General features: G+C 42.4%; 1 protein-coding gene and 1 long non-coding RNA gene across 4 annotated transcripts in view; one reads left to right on the forward strand and one right to left on the reverse strand.

Annotated features, from left to right (window-relative positions):
• The first annotated feature begins 1,691 nt into the window (after nt 1-1,691).
• The window catches only part of LOC141984653 (uncharacterized), a 29,355-nt gene continuing 3,896 nt past the window's right edge, over nt 1,692-27,150 (forward strand). Inside the window, exons 1-4 of one of the 3 annotated variants that reach the window (XR_012638764.1) lie at nt 1,692-1,768; nt 2,284-2,550; nt 4,365-4,534; nt 26,942-27,084. This is a non-coding gene — a long non-coding RNA (uncharacterized LOC141984653). Of the gene's footprint in view, nt 1,769-2,283; nt 2,551-4,364; nt 4,535-14,715; nt 14,846-26,941; nt 27,085-27,150 lie in introns of those variants that run through there. The other 2 variants (XR_012638763.1, XR_012638765.1) reach the window with 2 other exon arrangements.
• The window catches only part of BMP5 (bone morphogenetic protein 5), a 74,723-nt gene continuing 65,970 nt past the window's right edge, over nt 18,398-27,150 (reverse strand). The window contains exons 6-7 of the mRNA XM_074947846.1: nt 24,743-24,853; nt 18,398-20,505 (exon numbers count right to left, since the gene is read on the reverse strand). Coding sequence (XP_074803947.1) covers nt 20,356-20,505; nt 24,743-24,853 — 261 coding nt within the window. The 3' untranslated portion in view covers nt 18,398-20,355. The remainder of the gene's footprint in view (nt 20,506-24,742; nt 24,854-27,150) is intronic.

Consider the following 27,150-nt stretch of genomic DNA (forward strand, 5'->3'; position numbering starts at 1 on the left):
AAATAAGGATTGGACATTTACATGGATAATAACAACATCCAGAGTTAACAGTAATGATTTTAAAAATAACCAAGAGTTTTAGAAGGGAAATAAACCATCAAGCTTTAAGGACTAAGCCAACCTCTAATTAATGAGTTAGAAAAAAAATCTGTTGTAGACAGGGTATATTTCTCTAAATCATCTCATTGCTCTGATACAATATGTCACCCCTTATAATCCTATAAGGGTCATAAAAAAAGAAAAAAATATAGATAGAAGCAGCATGAATAATCAGTCTCTATAACAGAGTATCTTCTTCCAAATCACTAAGCTCAAGGGTTCATGGCACAATGTCAATCATTAAATAAGCTGGGGACAGCTCTGTAATTAAGCTGTCTTTTTCCTACCTTTTACAGCTGTTTAGTTTGTTTTTTAATTAATTATTATTATTATTATTTGAGTCTCTGTTGAAATCAAGGGCAGTACTAGGTGCATTCAGCTTCTAGCTCCCCCTCCTCTGACTGCTTCCTGCTCCTTTTTTCACTATAGCACTGTCAAAATGGTGTCTCTCTCTCTTGTCTGCATAGAGTTAGGGGAAATCAAGTGGGCAGAAACACTGAAGACAAATAAGAGTATGGCCTATTGCTGAGTGACCATGATGATGCCAGTTCTGTTTGTTGTTCCCTTTATTTGAGGAGCTCCAGGTGATTGCTTACTTAGACTATTCTCCAGATGAAATGAAGACCCTGTCCTTTGCTAATCTTGATCCAGCAATGAGGGGTCCATATCCGCATAACCAGCACCATAAGTGAGCACCCTTCTTGGCAGTCACAGCAGTAAGGCCAAAGTTTGAAGAGTTTGTAAGACGCAGCTGCCTCCTCAATTCCCCAAGCCAACCTTGTGACAAACTGTCCACACAATTTGTCAGCAAATTGAAAAAAAAATCTGTTGTGGGTCAAACGACATATATCGCTTGACTCGAAATGTTTTGTTTTGGGCATGTTTTAAAGGGTAGATTCAGAAACAGTGGGAAGGTCCACCTGGAAACGTAGCCCAGGAAACTCAGTTTCCTCCTCTATCTGGTGTGGAGAAGGGATTTGAACTTAGTTTCTGAGAAGAAAGTGCCCTAACCACTAGCCTCTATGATACACGGGGATGAGTCCCTCTCACTCTGTCCTGTTGAAGCTGCTTCACTTTTTATAAACAAATTAATCGGCCTTTGGAGCAGGGACTTGAATGTCAGTCTCCCACAAGCGAGGTGTGGGCCTTACCCACCACGTTACAAAATCATTTGTCCTCTTTTTCCCTGGCCAATGACTATTCATTATCATTTAGAGTGGCAATTCTACCAGCTCAAGCCCTGCACAAATGATGGGAAAATACAGGCACTTGTGTCCTCTGATACCCAATAGCCCAGTGTGGTTAGCACATACAACTTCATGTGGTAGAGTGAGGTAGGAATCCACACTTTGCCTGACTTGGAGTAGGGAATTGAATCCTGGTCTCCTATTTCCCAGAAGGGTGCCATTATCACCGAGCTCGCATGCTGGAGCTGTTCCACTTTGTATAAATCATTAAATATTCAGTGAAGCAGCGCTCGTGCCTGACTAGCCCGCGTCCCGGGAGGGTGCCTTCACCACTGTGCCATAGAGCAAATCTCTCACTTTCTCTCGCTCTAGCCCATTGAATAGTTAAGTGGAACAGCCCCCTCCTCTCCTGCAAGCATAGCCCAGTGGTTAGTTGGGGCACTCAGCTGGGAGGGGGAAGAGTCTGGTTCCCTACCTCTCAGGTAAGTGCTCTAACCACTGGGCTATTTGGGTATAAAGGGTGGTCCGGATAGATAGGTGAACACTTAGCTTGGGGCTCCCCCAGAGGCTTAAGCGAGAGGTAGGCACTAGGTGTCAGGATTGAGGTGGCTTTGTGTATGCCAACCAGCTGAAATCTGACAGCTCAGTGGGTGTTTTGAGGATCCAGATTCTGGATTTGGGAACCTATGCTTTAACATGTGGCTACTGATATGGAACAATTACATATATTGAATAATTCTCCACCCGTTCTTCCAATAGCAATTATAATTATTGTACAAGATGCTGTTACTATTTTCAGTGAGAGGTTGCATGGAAGACTGATTGCCATAACTGCTTTTCTTAACAAACTGCTTCTGTACTGCTTGCAGTAGCTACAGACCCGGACCTGTTTCCACACTTAATCAGCTTGAGTTATAGGCACACAAACCTATTCATTCGATTGTTAAACAGGAGACAATATAAAAAATGGTCTGACGTAATGTTTTGCTTCCTGCAGAACTCTTGCGTCAACACTTCAGGAAGATTCCATGCACAGGCAAAGACTTTACAGGCCCTCAGTCCCCAAGGAACCTTAAGCTGTACAAAGAGAGGAAGTCATTTTCTACTTCCTACATATCTCTTCAAACTTTTATGGAAGAAGAGGGCAAGAGCACAAGCCTTCAACTCCCTTTATAGCAGTAGCCAAAGCTCTAGCAATATAACTGAGGAGGGGAAAGGATGCTCATTTTCATCCTTGCTGCCAGCATTCTCCTAGAGAGACAAGGTGGGTGAGATAATATCTTTTATTGGACCAACTTCTGTTGGTGAAAGAGAGAAGCTTTCGAGCTACACAGAGCTCTTCTTCAGGTCAGCATGTCAACACTTCTTCAACACTGCAAACAGCATTCTCCGTTCATTTATGTGTGATGATATAGCCCCCCAGGACCACCAGCAAGCTTGGTATGAAGTCTAGGAAAGAACATTGAGACTTGACTTAGCAGATGAAAAATGGAAAGAAAATATTTTTTTCCTTTGTACTATTTCCATAAGACTCCCAACAGCAGCCAAACTAGAAAAGCATGTGGAGGTCAGGGAAAGAGAAGGGGGCGATGAGGGGACACTGGTTAAGTATTCTATCATGTAACAACATTCTTGTAAAGGCAATTTATCAAATGAGGCAGGGGGAGGAACTTGTAACTTGTTGTGATCTAAAGTTGTTTTCCATTGCTAGTGGAATCCCATACGATTCAATAGTAGGCCTGTTATTTTTTTCCATTATTTGTCAGTTATATTTATGTAGGTTGTTGGATAAATTCCATAACTAGGTTCCATCTCTGTATGCACAACACTGTCATTGTGTATGATATTGATATAGCAAGAGTGGAAATCATTGTCACAAAACATAGGGCCAGATCCACAGCTGGTGTCAACTGAAGTGAATGGAGATACTTTACACCAGTTAAGGATCTGGCCCAAGAACTGAACTCTTGACTCTCATGCCTTGTCTGTTTGTGCATCACCCAAAAGTAAAGCAGGATTGTGACAAGCAATAGCCTAAGCACTAAGGAGTAGCCATGCCAGGATTTTGCTGTCTGTCGTCTATACGGATTGGGACAGACACATGGGGCCATCACACCTGTACTCAAGTGTCCCAGAAGAGGGGCCTAGCTAGTCCAAATGAGAAGGTGATAGCCCTACCCACTGTACATCTATCTGCCTAATCCTATAGGAAGAAAGTCTCCTCATAAGCATACTATACTCTAACTGGAATAAGCCCCATGCTTCAGCTGGGCTCAAAATCAAAGCCTAGTGGGACCTATCTGCCTACATGTGATTTTTACATACCTTTCAGCTAATTTGGAAATCCATTTACAAAATCCAGACCTTGAAAATAGCATATTGATCTCTGACCCTACCTGAGGGATTTAGAGCACATAAACCAATTAATTACACTCAACTGTAGTGTCTTTGATTGTTAGACATACTTTTCTACTTATAAATGGATAAACAACTTCAACAATTCCAAAGACAGCATATCTCCACCTCTACAGGAGGAGTTCACAAATAATGCAGATAAAAGATACTCCCTAACATATTCAACTTGTCAGAGCCTTTTGTATTTATTGCCCCTCTGAGTATATTGTGTGGAAAGAGAAAAAGAAAAACTGAAGAGGCGATTATGAGATTATGGAGGGTCTATTAAAAAGAGAAATATTCAGGACCAGCATGCCACAAAATGCTGCAAAACTTCTACTGAATTATATTTGGATTAAATGAAAAATATTGCACATGTAATATTGCACATGTAACAGTCATTAATTTTGATCAAAATTAATGACTGTTACATATTACATGTGCAATATTTTTCATTTAATCCAAATATAATTCAGTAGAAGTTTTGCAGCATTTTGTGGCATGCTGGTCCTGAATAATAGATGATGCTGGAGTGATAACTAAGTTTTGATTATAGCAGTTACAAGTAGGGTGTGAGTAACAAGGATAAATATCTATGTTGTCTTTATTGGTTATATATATTGAACTCTGCACTTCCAACTGAACAATGCTTATTTCTCACATCTCATATGTGGTGGACCTTAGAGAGCGATTTGAAGGAGAAGAGCATAGGAACCTGTATGGATCAGTTAATGAAGGCAACACTGAAAAAGATATGGAGACATTTGTATGAGAAGCTGAGGAACAGACAGACAAGGCTAGTGTTGATGGAGAAGAGGAACCAGGGATGGAAAAGCAACAAGAAACAAGACTAGGTAAGGCAGGTGAGGTAATATCTTTTATGGGACCAACTTCTGTTGGTGAGAGAGGCAAGCTTTCGAGCTACACAGGCTCTTCCTTCAGGTCTGGAAGAGGTACTAAGGGCTTGTCTTCACATATGGCGCTACAGCAGTACAGCCCTGCCACTGAAACACTTTAGGGTAGATACTCCTATGCTGACAGAGGAGCTTCTCCCATCAGCATAGTTAATCCACCTCCTTGAGAAAGCAGTCACTATGTGGACCAGAGACGCCCTCCCATCGACATAGCACTGTCTACATGGGAGGTTATGTCAGTATAGTTACGTCGCTCAGGGGTGTGTTTTTTTCACATCTCTGAGTGACATAGTTATACTGATATAGGTCTGTAGTGTAGACCCAGCCTTCTTACTCCAGAAGAGCCATTCTTATATAGTTTCCTGTCTTCATTTTGTGAGCCTGATGAGGCTGCCATTCTATCTAATTTCCTTCAGCCAAATGGGTTTTTAACCTCCTATTTGCGGTCCATCATATAGGGCCTCTGCACTCTGTCACAACCATATTGTTAAAATTTATGGAAACCAACGCCGTGGCTTATGAAGCCATGCACGGAGCAACTTGACAGCAGCAAGGAACAATTCAACAACAGGCTGAGCAAGTGCAGAATGACTGTTGAGTGTGCTTTTGGCTGTTTAAAAGCATGCTGGTGCTGCCTTTATGGGAAGCTGGACCTGGCCAATGACAATATTCCTATGCTTACAGCCACGTGCTGTACACTCTAATATTTGTGAAGGGAAGGGTGAAAGCTTCACTCAGGGCTGGACCACAGAGGCTCAGTGCCTGGAGATTGAGTTTGAACAGCCAGAGACCAGGGCTATTAGAGGGACACAGCATGGGGCCATAAGGGTAAGGGATGCCTTGAGCATTGCCACAGCAATTTGAGGCTGAAAACCACTGATATTTGTTGCTGCGTTTGGGAGTGCAGTGCCTGTAATGCTAGACGTGATTGGTGCAGATGATGCAATATGTGGGTTTAACATAATTGTATGTTGCCTTGCAGGGCTCTGTTTGCTTTCAATTAATAGAATAAAGAGTGCTTTCAGACCAACACAAATCTTTTATTAAAAAACAATAACCGGAGGAAAGAGTCAAACAAAACAAAAAACAAAACAAAAACAGCAATGAGGAGGATGGGGGAAGGGAAGGTCCCAGGAGGAAGAGGGGTCCCGGGATGGCTAAAGAGTTGTGTATGTCCAGGAATCATATCCAGCCTTCTCCTCTGGAGTACAGTGCACCAGGTACTGTACTTCAGCAGGGCTAAACTGCAGAGGGACGGGTGTTGAGTTCAGTAAGTACTGGGAGTCCACAGTGCTGGACTGTCAGGGGGGAGGAGTGGAATGCCATGGGTATAGACTGGAGACAGGAGATTGATAAGAGTTTGTTGGTGGTGTCTGGGGGGGATCATGGGAAAGAGTTTTGCGACAGTGGCTGTAGGGGAGGGCGGGCGCGGAGCTGCTCGGTTTGAAGAGCTAGTATCACCTGGAGCATGTCTGCTTGGCACTCTATAACCTTTAAGAGCCTCCGTGGCTTCATTCTGGTGTGCTGCATTCTCCTTCCAGTCCATCTTATCGCTGTCCCGCCACTCCTTCAATTCCTATTTCTCGGCGGCAGAGTGCATCATAACATCACGCAGAAAGTCCTCCTTAGTGCTTCTCGGCTGCTTGCTAATTCTGCGCAGCCGTTTAGCCGCTGATAACAAAGAGGGAGGCTGGGCTCCCAAGGTCATATCTGTGAAGCTCCCAGCAGCTCATGGGTGCAGCACCGGTGCGGCAGTTTGCCTCCCGTGCCTTGTTGTAGGTGTTTTGCAGCTCCTTCACTTTGACCTTGCACTGCAATGTGTCCCAGTCATGGCCCCTTTCTGTCATGCATCGTGAAATCTGTCCGCAGGTATCATAATTCCTACAGCTGGCGTGCAGCTTGGACTGGACAGTCTCCTCTCCCGAAATGCTGATAAGGTCCAGCAGCTCCGCATTGCTCCAAGCAGGGGATCACCTGGTGCATGGAGCAGGCATGGCCACCTAGAAAGATGCGCTGAGAGCAAACAGGAAGGGGACTTTCAAAATTCCAAAGGAATGTACGGGGTGGGGATGACGGTTGGTCACCTGAGGGCAGACTGAGTTCAAACTGATGACCAGAGAGGTGAGAACAGGCATTGTGGGACACCTCACGGAGGCCAGTCGCAGCGCTGTAATTGACCACGGTGTCTACAATGGCACCACAGTGCTGTAGCCCTCGTACAGAAAGCCGTACGCCTCTCGTCGTGGTGGTTTTTTTACAGCGCTACAACTGCACAGTTTCTGTGCACTAAGGGGCTTGGCAGTGTGTACACCTCGGGAGTTACAGTGCAGAAAGCTGCTTTATTGTGCAGAAACTTGCCAGTGTAGACAGGGCCCTAGTGTAATAGATTCTACATCAACAGAAGATACAGTACCACCTGATCTGGACCTTGGCAGCGGTCGAGGGGACAGTGCTATAGTCTTACAGAATGTACCAAGACAGCTTCGAAAATATCTTAGTGGAACATATTGTATTTTCATTTCACTCTCTAGTGCCTGATTTTTCCTTTCCTGTAGATGTAAATGTTAAGAGTTTGCCAAAGTCAAGGACTGCTCAGCTGGGCCCAGATGATGGTACTACTTCGTATCTCACTCAGTTAACCAGCTCGTCAGGTATTTGTAGCAAAAGAGAAGCAAGAAAGCCACATCTTTCTACAAAGTAGGGACATATAGAAGTACCAAGTGAAGCAGAGCTAAACGCAGGGAAGAGCATTCATAAGAAGTCAGTCGGTCAGAAGATGGCAGTCTTACAACAGGACTCCAAAGGCAGCAGAGAATATATAGGGAGCTACAAGATATTTAGCAGATCATCAGGCAGGGTATGGCGCATGCTCTTTTCCCCCCCTCAAGAATCAAATTTCATTTCAATGGGTGTTGAGGGGCCTACACATCACACAATCAGGAGAGGAGTCACTGTGATTTTAGGTACAGAACTTGGTTTTAAAGAATAATGAGTAAATGTGAAAAGGAAAATTGTAAAGAAGATAAGAATGGCTATACTGGGTCAGGTCAATGGTCCATCTAGCCCAGTATCCTGTCTTCTGACATTGGCCAATGCCAGGTGCTTCAGAGGAAATGAACAGAATAGGGTAATTATCAAGTGATCCATCCCTGTCATTCAGGCCCAGCATCTAGCAGTCAGAGGCTTAGGAACACCTGGAGCATGAGGTTGCATCCCTGACCATCTTGGCTAATAACCATTGATGGACCTATCCTCCACGAAGATATCTAATTCTTTTTTGAACTGAGTTATAGTCTTAGCCACAACATTCCTTGTCAATGAGTTCCACAGGTTGACTGCATTTTGTGTGATGAAATATGTCCTTTTGTTTTAAACCTGCTTCCTCTTAATTTCATTGGGTGACCCCTGGTTCTTGTGTACATGAAGGGGTAAGTAACACTTTCTCCACACCAGTCATGGTTTTATAGACCTCTATCATATCCCCCCATAGTCATCTCTTTTCCAAGCTGAACAGTCCCAGTCTTTTTAATTTCTCCTCATACGGAAGCTGGTCCATGCCCCTAATCATTTTTGTTGCCCTTCTCTGTACCTTTTCCAATTTTAATAGAACTTTTTTTGAACTGGGGTGACCAGAACTGCATGCAGTATTCAAGGTGTGGACATAACATGGATTTGTATTGTGGCATGGTTTTGGGATGTGCCAGTAATTCGTAAGAAGAGGGGAAAAGTGATTAACAAAAGTTCTGGGTGACAATAAATGAGTGTGGCACCAGGTCAGGAAGTAAATGTGTGACTAGAAATGTGTTAGCCACAGGAAGAGTAAGTTGTGACTAAAGAAATGTTTAAAGATGTGTGAAATTACTTCTGCAAACTGTTGGCAATCTCTGAACTAGAGTAGAGACAAAAAGGCAGAGGAGAAAACTAGATGTAAATGAGAGTAAACTCACTGAACTGAAAGACACCTTTGGTGTTGTCTGTTTTTCAGAAACACCAACTCTACAAACAATAGCAGCTGAGAAAATTTATCAGGTTTGCAGCAGTCTGCATTGGGCAGAAATTTATCTTAAACTTCATTGTGCAAAGACCAGAGCATTTTTTTTAAACAAGCGTTGTTCATAAAAGAAAAAGAAAAACACCTAACAAATGGTACATATAGAATCATAGAATATTAGGGTTGGAAGGGACCTCAGGAGGTCATCTAGTCCAACCCCCTGCTCAAAGCAGGACCAATCCCCAGCTAAATCATCCCAGCCAGGCCTTTGTCAAGCCTGACCTTAAAAACCTCTAAGGAAGGAGATTCCACCACCTCCCTAGGTAATCCATTCCAGTGCTTCTCCACCTTCCTAGTGAAAAAGCTTTTCCTAATATCCAACCTAAACCTCCCCACTGCAACTTGAGACCATTACTCCTTGTTCTGTCATCTGCTACCACTGAGAACAGTCTAGATCCATCCTCTTTGGAACCCCCTTTCAGATAGTTCAGATAGTCAGCTATCAAATCCCCCCTCATTCTTCTCTTCTGCAGACTAAACAATTCCAGTTCCCTCAGCCTTTCCTCATAAGTCATGTGTTCCAGTCCCCAAATCATTTTTGTTGCCCTCTGCTGGATGCTTTCCAATTTTTTCACATCCTTCTTGTAGTGTGGGGCCCAAAACTGGACACAGCACTCCAGATGAGGACTCACCGATGTCAAATAGAGGGGAACGATCACGTCCCTCAATCTGCTGGCAATGCCCCTGCTTATACATCCCAAAATGCCATTGGCCGTCTTGGCAACAAGAGCACACTGTTGACTCATGTCCAGCTTCTCGTCCACTGTAACCCCTAGGTCCTTTTCTGCAGAACTGCTGCCTAGCCATTCGGTCCCTAGTCTGTAGCGGTGCATGGGATTCTTCCGTCCTAAGTGCAGGACTCTGCACTTGTCCTTGTTGAACCTCATCAGATTTCTTTTGGCTCAATCCCTAATTTGTCTAGGTCCCTCTGTATCCTATCCCTACCGTATCTACCTCTCCTCCCAGTTTAGTGTCATCTTCAAACTTGCTAAGGGTGCAATCTACGCCATCCTCCAGATCGTTAATGATGATTGTGAATTAATGATTATGAAGCTGTGTTTCTATTTTATAGATAACTGGTAAATTACAGTAGTCTCAAGACAGAATTTCCAATTATTTATGTCTCATAAAATGTGAATTTCTTGTGAGTTACACAAGTTAATTCACCACTTTTGTGCTATATATCTTTAACACTGTCATATGGTTGATGTGTCAAAATATGCAAGCTTCATATTATAGAGGAATTATGTTATTCTATGTTAGTGAAAAGAATGATAATATTTATGATACTTTTCCTGGGAAAACTTTCTTATGGGAGAAATTCACGAGATTGGGACTGTTGACTTTAGAAAGGAGACAAATAAGAAAATACAATAACAGTATATAAAATAGTGAATGATCTAGAGAAGGTAAATCAGAACTTCTATTCTTCCTGTTTCATAATACATGAATACGGGGGCATTCAATTAAATTAAAAGGTGGGAAAGTCAAAACCAAATCAAAGGGAATCCTTTTTCCATGTATGATTAAACTATGGAACTCATTGGCACAGGAAGACACTGAGGACATGAATTTTGCAAGATCTAAAAAGGGATTCGACATTTCTATGAATAACAAGAATATCCAGAGTTTTCATAATTAGCAACAACAAATTTTGAAAAGGATATTAACCTCCTACACCAGGTTTTAGAACAATCTCTATTGGGATGAGACCATCTGCCTACTGTAGGGTTCTTATGCCTTCTTCTAAAACATCTGGTGTTGCTCACTGTCTGCGACAGGCTACTGAACTAGATGGATCTTGGGTCTGACCCAGCCTGGCAATTTCTATGTTCACAATAAAAGTGATCCAAGGGCTATTCAAGTTCCCCTTTTTATTTGAGGGGGACAAGGAAAAAAAGAGGTTCAATTTTTCTCCACCATTGATTTATCTATTGTATAACCTTCATCACCATTGTAGTAGCATTCTCATTGAGATAACTACCAAGAATCTTCTGGATATGCTCAATAGGACCACAGCTACTTAACAAGGGAATGTGCTATTTTAGGAGATGAAGGAACCATGCCGCAGCTCAGCAAGTTCGTAGACACAAATAAACAAAGTAAAATGGGTTTTACCACTGAACAGAGTACTCTCTCCTAATAGAAAAGCTCTCATGTCTTGCTACTGATGCAAATGGGCAAAACCCACTGAAGTTGCACCTACTTACATCAGCGGAGACTTTGGCCCAACAGTGGATAAATAGTGAGGAGCAGAGATGCGAAGGGCCTTGCAGAAAGGACAAGAACTTTGAAGATGAAGAGTTATTTCTTTTCCAATTATAATCAATGCCTGAAGTTGTTCTTACTTTATTGTTAAACAGAAGTAAGCAAAATGGATCAAGCAAAGTAGAATAGATTGGGCCAGATTCGGAGCCCACTTATGCCAGAGTAAATGTGGAGTAACACCACTGACTTTAATGGCGTTTTTCCCGGATTTATACCAGCATAACTGAGACCAAAAATCTGGCCCTTTCCATCCTAACTGACACAAGTTATTCATGCTCCTGTTTATTAAAACCCCTTTTCATTTTGTAACTTAAACTAGTAGTGATTGCTCTGTCCAGCTACAGTAAATAAAATTCAAATAATCTCAAGGTAAAATTGCCTCCTGAATGGGAATACAAACTTTTCACTAGGCATAATCATCTTTTTTTTTTGTTTTGATTTTTGAGAGGAGGCTGACTGGGATCTGAATGACTGCCCATGACTCCTTTAACTCCAGATTGTTTGCATCAAGCTGCCTTCCATTTACCATTTTTACTTTCTACTACACATATTTCTTGATCGCTAAATGCTTTAGTATAATGCAAAACAATTTAGCATGGAGTGCCCTGCACTTAGTTATGTATATATTTTTTTCCTTAAGAGCATTTATATGAAGCGTACACCAAGAAACTATCCAAATATGTTTAAGGAGAAAGGGAAAAGTAACAAAACACACTTATTTAAGCTGCACATCCCCGTTAAACAACTATCCAATTTGACAGGTCCTGTCTCTCTTCTATCCCTGCAACACAGTGCAGGCAAAATCATTCCCGATGGAAGTTATTAGCCCTGAATAATAGAACAGATACAATGCAGAGAAGGGTAGAAAAAAGCTATGTCCATGGTTAAAGGAGAGATGCTGGTTTTTAAAATGAATCAAAATGATAGACGTGCAGGTGGCCCACTAGAAAGGAATGTAGTTTCCTGTGGTAAAATGGTACAAGAGGGCTCCATCATTTAAAAAAAACAAAACAAAACAAAAACAAAAAACACCACAGCCACGATGATTTGATAGGCAGTATTTTTAAAGAAGATCAACATGGGCTAGCTTGATGCAAACACCATGTTTCTTCACCCTATCTTGTTCCAGCTTCAATCTCTGTGAAATTCAAGATTTCTCAGCCCAGATTTCCCACTGTCATAGAAGGAGGCCTGAGGTATAGAACGCCCCACAAGAATCTCCTCACAGTTTTCTCCCTAGGAACATTTGCCCCTCCATTTCATTGAGGAGCATTTGCCCCTCCATGCTGCATGGGATTCCTCCATGCAAAAATATTAACCTGGTCCCCAGGTTTCATTGACTCACTACTGGGCATTCCATTGAGCATGGGAAAAATACACGTACCACTGCTCTTAACCCTGTCCTCCTGCAGAAGATTCCAAATCCTTCTGAGGAGACTCAGCAAGATCTGGGGCAGGGAACTATCGGTTCTGTGAAGGGGTGGCTAACACACTCTCTCTCTCTCACACACACACACACAAAGAGAGAGAAAGGGTGTAGTCTGCAAAGAGGAGCCCTTTCATGTCACTGCTACTGGCTTTAACAGCAGCTACTGCCCAGACTTCAGAAAACAATCATGAAACTGAAAAATATGCATTAACTGCATAACACAGGCCCAGATACGTTTTCAAGAATGTCCATAATTAGTAAACGTAAGGAGCTGTAGGAGAAGGTGTTCAAAATGTATATATGGCTCAGACAGTGTAGCCTAGAAGACAGAGAACTGGACTGAAGAGCTCTGGAGACCTAGGTTGTATTCACTGTACTGCCACAGGCAAATCACTGCTCTGTGCCTTTTTCCCCATCTGCAAAATAAGAATAATGATACTTACCTCCTTTGTAAAGTGTTTTGAGATCTACTGATGAAAAGCTTTCTAGTAGTATTATTAATCCATTGTGCCCATCTGGATATCAAGCAGCGCAAGACCAGAGCCCCAAATGCCCTATTCTGGCCAGGAATATAGGCTGCCATTGAAAGTATCCAACTGTGGTATCTACAATAAATACAGGAACCAATGCAAAAGAACCACTAATTCAACATGCGATACCTGGTCAACCATGGTCCATGGTCGGTGCTGGGCTACTTGAATTATAATAGAAAAAATTCAGGATTTTTTTTTATTAAATGGAATTGTTGCAGAAGAGGAAGTTACTCACCTTGGGCAGTAACAATGGTTCTTCAAAATGTGCATCCCTATGGGTGCTCCACTGTAGATGTGCTTGCTTCCCTGCGCTGCTGATTGGAGAACTTTGGTAGCAGTGTCCTTCTGGCCCACACATGCGCTGTCTTCTCCTTGTGCTCGGCCATGAGGCTCACCAGTGCGCGTGTGCAAACCTCCCTCAGTTCCTCCTCTAACGTAGAGTCCTTGACAAGAACTCTGAAGTAGAGGGGAGGAGGGTGGCTGATGGAGCACCTAGAGGGACACACATCTTGAAGAACCATTGTTACTGCACAAGGTGAGTAACTTCTTCTTTGAGGGTACTCTACGGCATGTGACTCCCGAGCAGTATCCCCAGTGGGAGGCTGGGGTTTCGGAGTTGAGTCTGTTCTGGATAACAATACTTCAGAGCTAAAGCTAGCACTGGAAGCAGAGTCCCTGGTAAGCACAGTGGTTTCTGTGAAGGTATGCACAGACGCCCAGGTTGTGGCTCTACAGATTTCTGAGATAAGGCGACAGAGGAGGAAACCGACCTTGTGGAGTTGGTGCAGATTTTGGATGGAGTTATTATGTTGTGAACCTGATAGCCGTGTTTGATACAGTTCAAGACTATTTGGAGAGTCTCTGGGCCCATATTGCTGCACCTTTAGACCTCTCCACAATGGATAGGAAAAACCTTAGGAGATTTCCTGAAGATCTTTGTCCTGTCCAGGTAAAAACTAGGGCTCTCCTAACACCTAGCATGTGCAGTATTGCCTCCCTGATATCACGGTGAGGTTTAGGGTAAAAGGTCGGGAGGTGACTCAGTTAGTTTAATGTGAAAAGATGAGGTCACCTTGGGGTTGAACTTCAGGTGTGGTCTGAGAGTAACTTTGTCCGAAAACAATATTGTATAAGGGAGATGTGCCATCAGTGCTGTTATTTCCCCCATTTTTCTTGCTGAGGTGATAGCCACCAGGAAGGGCATCTTCATAGACAGATATGCAAGCGAACAAGTAGCCATGTGTTCAAAGGGTGGCCTAGTCAGGCTCTTTAGTACTAGGTTTAGGTCCCATGTTGGGGTAGGATGTCTGGGTTGAGGAAAAAGTTTTACTATACCCCGAGGAATCATTTTGTGATTGGGAGTGAGAGCACTGAGTATCCCCCTACTTGTTGATGGAAGGCTGCTATGGCCACTATGTGAGCTTTGAGTGAACGGAGAGGTAGTCCTCATTACTTGAGAGTTAGTATATAATCTAAGACCATTGGGAGAGTAGCAGATGTCAGGAAAATGTGTCTGGAATTACACCAGACCTGAAACCTGGCCCACTTTTGCAGGTAAGTACGATGGGTAGCAGATTTTCTACTGTGTAGTATAGTTTCTGTACCTCCTCAGAGCAGGACCTTGTATGTGCTGGAACTATGAAGGAGCCAGGCCTTGAGTCGGAGTATCTGCAGACTGAGATGGAGAGCACATCCTTCGTTCTGAGAGAGGAGGTATAGAGTGGGTTGGAAAGAAATTAGTGGGCACATCACCAGTTGTGACAGGTAATGGTACCACATCTCTCAGCTAGGAAGGAGCAATCAGTATGATGTTTGCTCTCTCTCTTTTTATTTTTAACAGGACTTTCTATAGTAGAGTTGGACCAGGCTACTGTGTAGGCTGCATCAAGCACTGACTGGAGCACTGTCTTGGCCACCAGTTGTCCCTCAGTAACAATGGCCCAAAATGTTCATGGTGTGACTCCAGGAGCTGATCAATAAACGTGTTTAAGCTTGGTATAACCGACTTAGTCCTATTTTGCTGCCAGAGCTTGACAGTTTGTAAGTCAGAATTGCAGTGTGGTGGAGGAATAGGCCTTTTTCCCCAAACAGGTTGAGGTGCTTCCAATCCCTATCACAGGGAGTGGAGCTCACCTGATGTTGGTGACCCTGTGAATTTGCTGCGTCCACCACAATGGATTTGTGGGCAGGAAAAAGAAATTCCATACCCTTAGCCAGGCTACAATATTTCTTACTGGCCCATTTACAGGTGGGCATGACCAATGTTAGGGCTTGCCATATAAGTTTGGCTGAGTCCAGAAGGGCTTCGCTGATGGGGCAGGCTATTCTGGAGGAATAGGAGGAGTGAAAGATATCCAAGAGTTTACTATGTGTGTTTTTTACCTCCTCAAGGGTATCTGCAGCGTGTCTGCCACCCTTTTAGCTAGATCTTGAAACAGCCTGAAGTCATCAGCTAGGGATGGTGGTGAGGGCATAACTGCCTTGTCTGGAGAGGAGGAAGAGATATTGGTCTATGCTGTGACTTCTTCTTCGAATCTGCCTTCCTGTTGCTCCATGATCTCCTCTGGAGGTTTAGAGGTGCCATCTGGTGACTCCTGGTGCAGGTCCAGGGAAGGCTGAAGAGCTGCCTCCATGCGAAGGAGTTTTAGTCTCAGTTCTCTGTCCTTCCAAGATCTGAACTTGGCAGAGACCACACTTTTGGGAAATGTGGTTTTCCCCGAGGCACCAGATACAGCAGGAATGCTTATCCATTACAGGGATGGCCTACTTGCATGAGAGGCACCTCTTAAAGCTCAGTGAACCAAATGTACTGTCTGCTGAGGCAACCTCAGACAAAGGGGGAAATAAGTTTTCCCTCCCCCGCAAGCTCTACAACTAAGAGAAAAAGGACTAACTAACTATTGAAGTGCTAAGAGAGAGATAATGATCCAGTGAATGGACTGCTAATAGCTCAGTCTCTAGCCAGGGGTGGTTGAGAAGGAACTGAGGGGGGTTTGTCCATGCATGCTGGTTAGCAATGTGGCAGAGCATGAGGCAGGGACAGCACACGTGCGGGCCAAATGGACACTCTTTTAAAGTTCTCCAAACGGCAGTGCAGGGAAGCAAGCACACCTATACTGGAGCACCCATGGGGACACTATTTGAAGAAGATTGCTGTTTACAGGTCATGTGTTTGCAGATGTAATGCAGCAGTCACAGAGAAGACTCTCTAATATACCAGGGGCTCATTTACCAGGGACAAGTACAATATATCAAACTCTTGATATGCACAGACCAATGTGTGAACAAGAAAGTCAGTACTAATTGCAAAGAACTTTATTGACAAAAGCCGTGGATTCAAGGGATCCATATTTCGAACTGTCAGAGAATCTCACAGCACCCAAAATGCTTTATTTGGATCAACAATTCAGAGACTTATGAATAAAGGACAAAAACCTTATTGTCAATATCTTACAAGCTTCCTGAATCAAAGAAAATTAACTATGTAGCTGTTACAAAAGAACTCGGGGAAAGGAAAATGGAACAGAAGAAATATATTTTAAAAAAATGCCCAGTTACCTCTATTGCAAGTGGAAAGGAATGTTAGATTCCAAACAGAACGTGGCTGACAACCTACCAAGGTAGCAGCTATAACACAATCATCAAGGTAACAACATTTGGGGAGGGGCAAGGACTGTTATTTACTCTAGTTTATACAGTGCTTAGCACAATGGGGTCCCAACCTCTTTGGCTTCCAGGTGCTACCACAATAGAAGTGTTAAATATGCACTCAGAGGGCCAGTTCTGACCCTGACTTAGATGAGTAGGGCTAAAAAAGAAAAGTAAGTAATGTGTATTAAAAATGTATGGTAGTAGCTTGATTCTGGCTGAGATTTTATAACAATGATATTAACCATGGGTGGCAGATACCTTAGGCTGGAGGAGGCTGTGCCTCCCCAAACAGCCAGGTGTGGCCTTGCCCATGCTCCATTCCCAGGCCTCCCCAACCCACTCTGCATGTGGCTCCAGTCCTCCTGTGCAGTGGCCTGTGCTGCCCGCCCTTCCAGTGCTCCAAGGCTTGGAGGGGAGGGGGAAGACATCGGCTGCCTGCCCTCCTGGTGCTCTGGGGCTGGGCGGGACTAGCCTGGGGCGGGGGCCAGTGGCCACAGTGAAGAGGGGCTCTGGACTCCGGCAGGGGGGATGGAAGGGGCGGAGGCTCAGGTGGAAAGAGCAAGGCTGGAGGCTAGCCTCCCCCATCCAGCGGTTCACGCACCGCCCATGGTATTAACATTATGAATAAGATAAGGATTGAGGCCCAGTCTACACTACAAACTTACATCAGAATACCTGTGTCGCTCAGGGTGTGTGAAAAATCCACACTCCTGAGTGACACAGTTATACCAACCTACCCCCCGGTGTAGACAGTGCTATGTTGACGGGAGGGCTTTTCCTTTTGACGTAGCTACTAGCTCTGATGGAAGTGAATTAACTATGCTGATGGGAGAAGCTCTCCCATTGGCAAAGGACTGTCTTCACTGAAGCGGTACAGGGGTGCAGCTGCACTGGTGTAGCTGTGCTGTTGCAGCTTTTTAAGTGTAGACCTGCCCTAAGAGTGTAAGTGGCAATTGGCTCTATTGAAGTCATTGGAAATACATTGATTGACACCAGCTGAGGATCTGGCCCATACATTTTAAGAGAAAATATATATGTTCTCTCTTTTTGTTTTTAGCTCATTAGGTTTATTAGGTACCCACTGTTTTTTTCAGTCTCTCAGGATGATGAAGAAAGCAAAACTGATTAAAATGGGAACATACTCTCTTATGAATCCTGAATGGAAATGGAATGACCTTAGACATTTACTTAGTATTTTTCAAAGGACAGACATGTGGAAAGTGTTACATCAAGTACTATGGGAAAGAGGTGTGGCTGAACATGTGTGTTTTAAAACCCAAAGGTATATGTATGCATTTATTTGGAGTCTGTGAAAACAGTAATGCCAATTGTCTCTCCTCTCAAACGGAGGAAGGACTAGTAAGGAATTTCCAGAGCATATTTTTCCCCATCCTTCCTTGTTTCTGCTATATTTTGACTTCAGTTGCTGTTTTGGTAGCTTAGAGAGTTGTAAAACTGTGATTAATACTGTACATGGTTCAAATAATAATTATGTCTTTACAGCAACAAAATGAAAGCCATTTTGCAACACATGACAGTATTAAGACACAAAATTCAGCAAACACTATCCTCAGTAATGGCCATTCTCTTTCGTTCTAGCTTTTAAAGAACATGAACTTGACTTTCCAGTATAACATGGCTCAGAATCAAAAAGCATAGCAGAGCAAATTAGTATTACAGGTTTATTAGATCTTAAAATATAGAAACATATTCCAACAGCACATTTTAAAGAATAATATAATTTTCAGTTTCTTATTCTCAAAATAGTACACCATTATTCAAAAATATATTACTTAATGTACACCAAATTCAGTTTCCATTAAATTTTATTTAGAATAAATTGAATTCAAAACATCATAACCATCTACCTGATTCATAAACAAACCCATAACTTTTCTGAAAGTATCCCCCATGCAGTTTAACGTTCATTATCTAAGTGGTCCCCAAACAGCAATTCATTGACGAAACTTTATTAATATACCTTATTGTACATGAACTGCAATTAGACATAGTTATGGAGGTACATAAAGTATAAAATAGTAATTGAAATGTAATGTTTGGAGAAAATGCTATGACTTAAAAAAAACCACCCTGTTTAATTTTTCAAAAAGTTAAGTGTATGTTTAACAATTTAAGACAATACTCCGACAGTGAGATAAAATAAATTAGTTTCTGCAAAACACACACACACCTGATTATATTATTCTGCAATAGTCTGTGTTTTGTGGAATGTGCATTAAATAACCATAGAAATCAGGATTTAAATGAAAAGATTCTCTAAGGCATAAGAAATGGCTGTGTTCTATTCATTTTAAATAACACTCTAATATAGCAATATGTCTACTGAGGCAATTCCCAACAAAACTATATAAAATGATGACTGGTTGTAGAGATGGGAAATCAGGACCTTCTATTCTCCCATAACAACATGGGGATATTCAATGAAATTAAAAGATGGTAAATTGAAAACCGATAAATGGAATTACTTTTTCACACAATGTGCAATTCGACTGTAGAACTCACTGCCAGAAAATGTAATTGAGGCAAAAAACTTAGCAAGACAATAAAAGGGATTTGACATTTATAGGGTAAAACAGAAATATCCAGAATATAATAGTTACTGCAAACAAGTTTTGGAAGAGACAGTAAGATTAGAGATTAGGAGAGGACCTACTGTGCACAGAGAATATCCTAAAAACTGCCATATAAGATTTATTTCACCTTCATCTAAAGCACCTGCTGTTGGCCACTGTCAGAGACAGGATACTGTACTAGACTGACCACAAATCTGACTACATATGGTAATTCCAATGTTCCTAAATGCCTTACTGTGCACCAATTATCAAACCCAGCAAGAAAAGGAAGCTAAAGAAAACAAATTCCTTCCAGATTTTAATCTTTTACACATTGCACACATATATTAATTCTTGCCCATATGGTAAGGGGGCTCAGGTGAGTGTGGAGGGTTTTTTTGTTTTTGTGGGGGGGGAGGGGTGTTTGTTATTAAACATGAAAAAAAATCGGCTGCAGTAGTGTTATAGATAATAAACTGACAATTTATCGGAGGAAAGAACGTTGTACTACACGTTTTTAGCGTTAACTTGGAAAGCTATAGGCACAGACTAAAGCCTCTCTCCACAGAATTCCTGAAGCTTTGAGCCTTTTGCAAAATTCCACAAGCTAAGACGTAACATGTTCCTCCAGTTACACCGATTCTGTTAAAGAAAATAGCTGTAACAATTATGTGCAGTCTTTCAGCTTCTATGTTCTACCGACTGTTTGTTTATTTAAACACGGTTCAACATTTCAATTTGTCTAATGGAGTAGAACTTCTAAAAGAAAAATTATGTTTCGCCAAGGATTTTTTCTTCAGTTTCTTTTTTTAGTGCCTTTTCTAAATAAATATCCCAGTATATATTTCATTTGCACAACATAACCAAATGTATTCAATTTCCTTTAACAACATAAAACAATCACAGGAGTTCTGGGCTTTCTAACTTAAAAAAAAAAAACTATACAAAGGTCTTACTTTAAAATGTTGAAATGGACAGAAAAAGGTCTCAGTGAGATTGATTGCAAACCAGCTTGGGAGGTTCTCCGACATAGTAAGATGACCCATAAAATAAACTATTTTGAAATTTCACCCATAGAAAAGAAACGATATACCTTTAAATAAATAAAAGCTACTATATACATTACTGTACATTAACTGAGAAATGACATGAAATGGAATAAGTTTAGGGATGCCTTTTCACTAGCAAGAATTGCATTTTGACTTGATTACAATTCTGAACAAACACTGGGTTTGATTTTTTTCTTGTTTTTTATTCTAGTGGCAGCCACACGAACGCACCACCATATTTCTGTATTTTTTCAAAATAACATTGGAGCTGTCATCAAAGTAGAGCACTGAGATTGCATTCAGTTTTGTAGGTGCACAGCATGGCTTAGGTACGTGATCAGGGAACATCAAGTGAACCTGAAAGAGAGAGAGAGAGAGAGAGCGCGCGAAATTGCTTATATATCAAAATAGAAAGGTGTAATGGCAAATCTATGGAAAACACTTCTATTCAATTTGCAGAGTTCTGTAGTTACCGCTTTCTTTCATTTAGCAACTTTCATACAAAGCTCATCTCCAGAATGCTCTACTGATTTACATAATAGAGTTATACAATAATAGCAGATGGAGGGATAAATTAGGAGGAATAGCCAAGAGAGAAAATTGGTTTTCAGATGAGATTTGAAAAAGAAATGGAGATAGGTCCTGGTTAAGGAAAGCTCTTAAACATGTGGTTAATACCATCACTATTCAGGACAGAATTTGAGCATGTGCTTAAGTCCCTGACTTTAATTAGTAAACTGTCTTCCTGAATCAGAGCCTCAATGGGGGGCGGGGGGGGAGTTTGTTCCATACAGGAAATGTAGAGGCAAAAGCTCTCACACAGAATGTCTGGATTCCATGAAGATTCTAAGAACATGGTTCTTTTAAGGTTTCTATTGCCTTGGCATCAGTGATCCCACTGAAGTCAATGTCAATTTTGTCAAGGGGAGCAGAATCAAGCTAAAAGTTGGGTGTCAGATGCAGGGAAGGGTAAAGAGAGGGTATTCTCTGAGGTAGGCTGCGGTATTCCAATGGAATGCTAAATAAAAGAGAGGTTATTTTGAGCAGCATCTCAAAATGAATGGAGATATAGTGAAAATAACTGAAAATAAGGGCAACTAAACATACTTTCTCTATCCTTCCAAAAAAGTTGGAAGTGATATTCTACATGGCTGGATAGCTGGAGACTGGGGAGGCCAGAGAGAAGGGAGCTGTGATATAGAAGGCAAGAGACTATTACAGTACGGATGAAGACTTCAGCAGTAATGGATTTCATTTGTATGTGAAGTCTTTTAAAATCTGTTATAGCCATCTTTCTAGCAGTAATATAAGCCGATGGTCTTTGCCAGACCAATAACAGTCTATCAGGAAGTGATTTTTATGTAACTGTTACCATGAGAAGATCTTTCAGAATGAGCAATAATAAATCCCAAAGTAGCAGTTTAGTAAGGATGTAAAGACACACACATTTCAAAACTGATTAACTAATGACAAGCAAAATATTGGAGAAAAAAAAATTGTCCTCCTTCTAAGCAGATGTTCGCCCAGAGCCAGCCTCTGGATTCTATCAAGCCCACAGCCACAAGCATCCCAATTCTGGGAACCCCGTGTGGGTGTTTGGGCTAAATTTGGCTTTCACTAAATACATTTCTTGCCTATTCTACTGTAAAGATAGTTTTGAAAATGTAAGTTAGTCATGAGGATTTGGAATTTGCCGCAGTGATTTTATCTCTACTGCGCCTACAATCTCTACTCAGAGCCATCCAGGGTCAGCCTCCTGAGCCTTTGAACCCCCTAGCTTTTGAGTTCTGTGATATTTTAGGGATGCCACTCCTGCTGCTGAAGAAGCTAGTGTCTCCACAAGCTACTCCCTGGCTGCCTGCCAATGAGCCAGCTCCTCTTTTAAGCAGCTAATTTGGCCTCCCAGCACTATAGGACAGAGAAGGGGAGCAGGTTTGACAGTTCAGCAGCGAGGGTGGCAGCTTGACCAGCAGGATTAAATGCAGGATTGGAAGCAAGGAACTCCTGCTCATGAATTTTGGCTCTGACACTGACTGCATCTGTGGCCCTGGTCAAGTCACAATCATTCTGCCTTACTTTCCCCATCTACAAAATGGAAATAGTAACTAGAGATGGAACCAAAGCCAACCCCTGGATCTGAACACACCCATACTTTCAATGTGCAATATCCTGATTCAAATTTTACAATCTCTAATAATACTGATACTAGTATTTGTACTGTAGTGAGGATTCACTTTTTAAAGGTTTAAAAAAGTATTATTAGGGTGGAATTTTCGAAAGCATTTGGCATTGGCCTAACTCTGCTTCCTCTGAAGTCAATAGGAATTTACCCACGGATGTCAGTGGGAGCAGAGTTAGCTCTACTCAAGCACTTTTTTGACTCCTATGGATACACCTTCGAAAAAGCAGCTTAGCCCCACGTGGAAATGAAGATGTGCTGGACCAAAGATTGTTACAAAACGAACCAAAACAGCCAGTTATATTTGGAAGGGTTTCAAGGAACAATCTCGTCCCAAAACAAAGCTGCTTTTTCAGAACGGTGCAATCACCATGGACAGGAATTGATTACATTTGGATTGGGGGAGAGTGTATGAATAATTGTTTCCCGAACTCTCCCTGTGTGAACACCTTGAGTATACAGATTATTTAGATTTAATTTCAAACAAAGTGTTTGGCTACTGCTGAACACTTTTGTACTTTTAAGGGCACATAAAGTAGCTGGCCAGCTAAGAAACCAGCTATGGGGGATTTCAGTAAAAGCTAGGTGCACACATGAAAGTTGGACTGGTATGTTTTATCTTGCATGACACATAGTTGCATGAGAGAAACTGTAACCTAAGGTCTCACTGAAGCTTGGCAACTTTTCTAGGCAATCTTTGCCATAATAGCTGAAGAGAAACAACAGTTTATTATTGTAAATATGCTTTTCTTCATCATCACGTATGTGCATTGCCATAGTTCTTGCCAAAGAGCATTACTTTCTCTCTCCAAATGAATCCCTTTCCCACCGCCTGTTGCTTATTTCCACCTTTGACTCCCTCCCCTCCTCCTGTCCCTTCTGCCTCTCTGTATAGGATCTTGCTGGCTTGAATGTTGGGATGGAAGGATATAAGGTCATTGGCTCTGTAGTTGGGGACTGCTGGGGGTGAGGGGATTGAATGGTGGGAGGAGAAGAGGCACATTTAGTGCTTGTTAAAAATGGAACTAACAAGAAATGTGCCTGCCATGATCCCAGTCACCCTGCTTGTCCATTGTAGCCCTTTCCCCTGTCCTTCATCGCTCTGTCTTTTAATTATCTATGTTGTGCAGAGCACGGGTTGTATCCTCAGCTGATGTAAATGAAAAATAAGAGCCTAACATTGGACTCCTATGTCCATATTTAGGCACATAAATAAGTTCCCTGGTTTTTTGAATTGCTGAGCACCCAGTAGCTCCCACCGAAGCTTTCCTAGGGGACTGTTCCAGCAAAGGTAAGTCAGAACACCTTGTGGCTCTCCATCTTGTGCTGGGGGCTGGCTTGACCCCCAGCTGGAACCAGGACTGGGAGAGTTGGAAAGGCGGCTGTAAGGCTCTCCCCACTTCAGCTGCACCACGCGGAGAATCAAATCCAAATGGTACTATATTTCTAACCATAACTGGTAGCCAGGCACACAGCACACTTCTTGCTTGCAACTGCATCAACTCACACATCTTAGATGAAAAGGTATTTTTCAGTCCAGTCAACTGATTGAGGCTTTTCCGATAACAATTGAAAATCGAGAGCTGCCGTGCAGCACAGGTCAAAGTTACCGGAGACTGTACTGTGAATGTTGATGAGGAAGTTCAAAAGCTGCATAAAACACTTGGAAGCAGGAAGGAAGCCCCTCTTTGCTTTACATCAGCACAGCAGCAGATTAGCCACTGGGTCAACGGGGCCCTGGCCAATTGGGGGACCCCCCAAAATGGGCACCTCAACCTTGTTCCCTGGCAGGAATGCCAGGTGAGGTGGGGGAAGCCCCTGTGCCCTGATCTTGGCTGCAGCCCCGGGACTGGAGGAGGTCTAGTTCCCTGCCACGGCCTCAGGGCTGGGGCAGCTCTCACTCGCTGCTGCTGCCCCAGGCCTGTGGCCAGGGGAGGGAGAGGACAGAGCTTCTCCAGTCATGGGGCCGCAGCGGGGAGGGGGTGGAATGGAGCAGGGCCGTGGGAAGGGGCAGAATAGGGTGGGGCTGTGGGCAGGGCCGCAGGCAGAAGGAGCAGAATGGGGGAGGGAGTAGAGATGGAAGGGGTGAGGAGGGGCCCCCACTTGCTCTGCCCCAGGGCCCTATGAAACCTTAATCCGCCTCTGCATCAGCAGAACCCCTCAGTGCTGTGACACAGTCTTTTTCATGCATTACTGGGCCAGAAACCGAATGTAAATATATAAAACAGGGCTTTCTGGGCATTTCATCCACTAGCTATTGCAATCACGAATGCTTTTGTACAAGGGTGTAATTTAAACAAAATTAATCCAAATCCAATAAAATTAACCCCAAACCAATAATAATAAACTGAGAGGAAGACATAGCTCCCTGTCCCAAGTTATTTGCATGTTACAAAAATGATCTAACAGACATACCAGAGTCTGAACTATGGCATGGTTTGTAGCATTCATGTGGGCATTGAGTGGAAAGGAGCATTCTCCATCACAGTAGAACGCAGCGTAACCCTCTGGTGCGATTATCCAATCCTGAAAAATAAAACCACAAGCAAAGTAAATAATAACAAACACAAACACTCTCAATCCTTCCCAGTTCAATCAATTGAAAACTGTATCACTGTCATTCTAATTTGGATCCAGGATGAGTGAATAAAGCATATACAGAAATACAATATTTTGGGGAAAAAAAAAGTCCAAATCCCTTTTCCTTCAAAACCAAGATGAAAATTGAGTTAAACCTAGAACTATGTACTCAATACCCCCAACGAACCAACCGGTGAGGGAATTTAGCAAAGAAATACATTGAAACTAGCCTTTAAAATACTTTTCCTCCCACTTTGAAATTCTCGCAGGGGCGCTGGAACAATTTGTACAGTGCGGGTGCTCAGAGCCATTGAACCAAATTGTAAACCTGGTATATAATGGAAACCACTTCATTCCGGGGAGTGCTGCGGCACCCCCCCACACCCTTAGTTCCAGCACCTATGAATTCTCAAGTTATTTCTGGTTCACTAAAAACATCCAAAATGTATCATTCTCTGACATATCCAGTGTCATTAATCCCAATGATTTGTTTGAGACTAAAAGTATTTATGGTCTCAGAGTTGCACGGAGGATGGTGGCATCCGTGATGTCACAGAATGATCAATTATGGGGGTCTTTACCAAACCATAAAGCAGATAATTTTTCACAGAAAGAAAAAGGTATTTTTAAAAGTTTAGTTAGAGAATTTTTCTTGGCTGAATTCCCCCCATGGCCCAGCTGAGGTGGGGAGGCAGGGGGGAGCATTAAGCACATATTTTGGGGGTTAACCCAATTTTCATTGTAGTCCCATTCACCATTAGTTTCACGGATCCATTTTTGAATTGTTATACTTGGTTAGGTGCTTGCATTATGAGATTATCTATTCTTTTTATAAATATATATTTAGAGAAATCTGAGCTACACAAGCTGCAACATTTTCATGAAATAATAATATTTTACATTTCTGTGACACCTTGTTTTGCCCATGATCTTAAAGTCCCTTACAAATGATGTGCCCTGTTGTGGAAATAATCTATGGGAGAACAAGTACTTGGAAAACTCTGAACATGCATGTAGTGAGGAAGGATGGTCCAGAAGTCAGGCACTTGCTTAGGAATTGGGAAACTTGCAGTCAAGTCCCTGCTCTGCCACAGACTTACTGTGTGACCTTGAGCAAGTCACCTACCCTCTCTGTGCCTCAGTTCCCCATCTGTAAAATGGGAACAACAGTAGTATATTACCTGACAGGGGTTTTGTGAGGTTAAAACTCTCAGATACTACAATAATAGGAGCACTATAAATACCTAAGACAGATATCTAGAAGCTAGAGAGTTTCCAAAGAATGTTGAGGGTGTCAGGGCCTGTTGCTTATGGAGCTGGAAGGGTCCTTGACATGCTAGTCCTATAGCTGTGCCATGAACCACATACAAATAGTATAGGGACACCATAGAAGGCAGAGGCATTTGTGCAGGAGCTGCTATGTCCACATTCCTACTCAGATCCTCATCACAATCCCACCACATGAGCCATGAGTCCAGTTCTTTCTTGCCGTAGGCTGGCCTCTCCACCCTCCAAGGGGACTGCCAGACTGAGCAGGAAAACAAAGGAATTAACGTTAATGGCTTTGGTGGGAATGATGCCACAGAGTGACTCTCCTTTAAACCACATAAAGGAACTTCTGCTGAGTCAAAAGAAGCTAATGCTGCTTGAGTTCAATCCTCCTTGTCAGTTTTTTTTGCCTTTTTAGTGGTGTTTCCAGTACTTTAATCCCCTTTACGGCTAACATTGGAGGCAGTTGACATAACCCTAAGAACAATGGCCAAAAATTTAAAACTTGGGTGCCTACAGTTAAATATCTATATCCATATTACCCACTCAACTTCTGTTTATGTGCTTAAATATGAATTTAGGGCCCTAACGTAAGCCAATTTGAAAATGTTAGCCAGTTGATTCTTTCTGGCCTTATAGCTAAGACCAAGTACGGTATTAGAGGCAATTAAGTATATGCCACAGCTCATATTTAGGGATTACATCCTGACTATACCGAACAATGAACACTTTAGTTTTAACATGAGTGTTTTATATTATTTATAGGAATCACATCAACCATCACTGAAATGAAACCACCTCTGGGGTATAATGTTGCAACTCTTTAAGAGCGCACCGCAGTTCTACACATCTAGGAAGCAAAAATGAATTCTGTATTAAATTGATATTGCAGAGGGAATTTAAGTACACATGGAAACCTGAAGTGTGTTATCGAAATCAGTTGCTGATGGCCTTCCCATTATTTCCTTAATAAA

This window comes from Natator depressus, chromosome 3 (assembly GCF_965152275.1).
Source record: "Natator depressus isolate rNatDep1 chromosome 3, rNatDep2.hap1, whole genome shotgun sequence".
Lineage (NCBI taxonomy): Eukaryota > Metazoa > Chordata > Testudines > Cheloniidae > Natator > Natator depressus.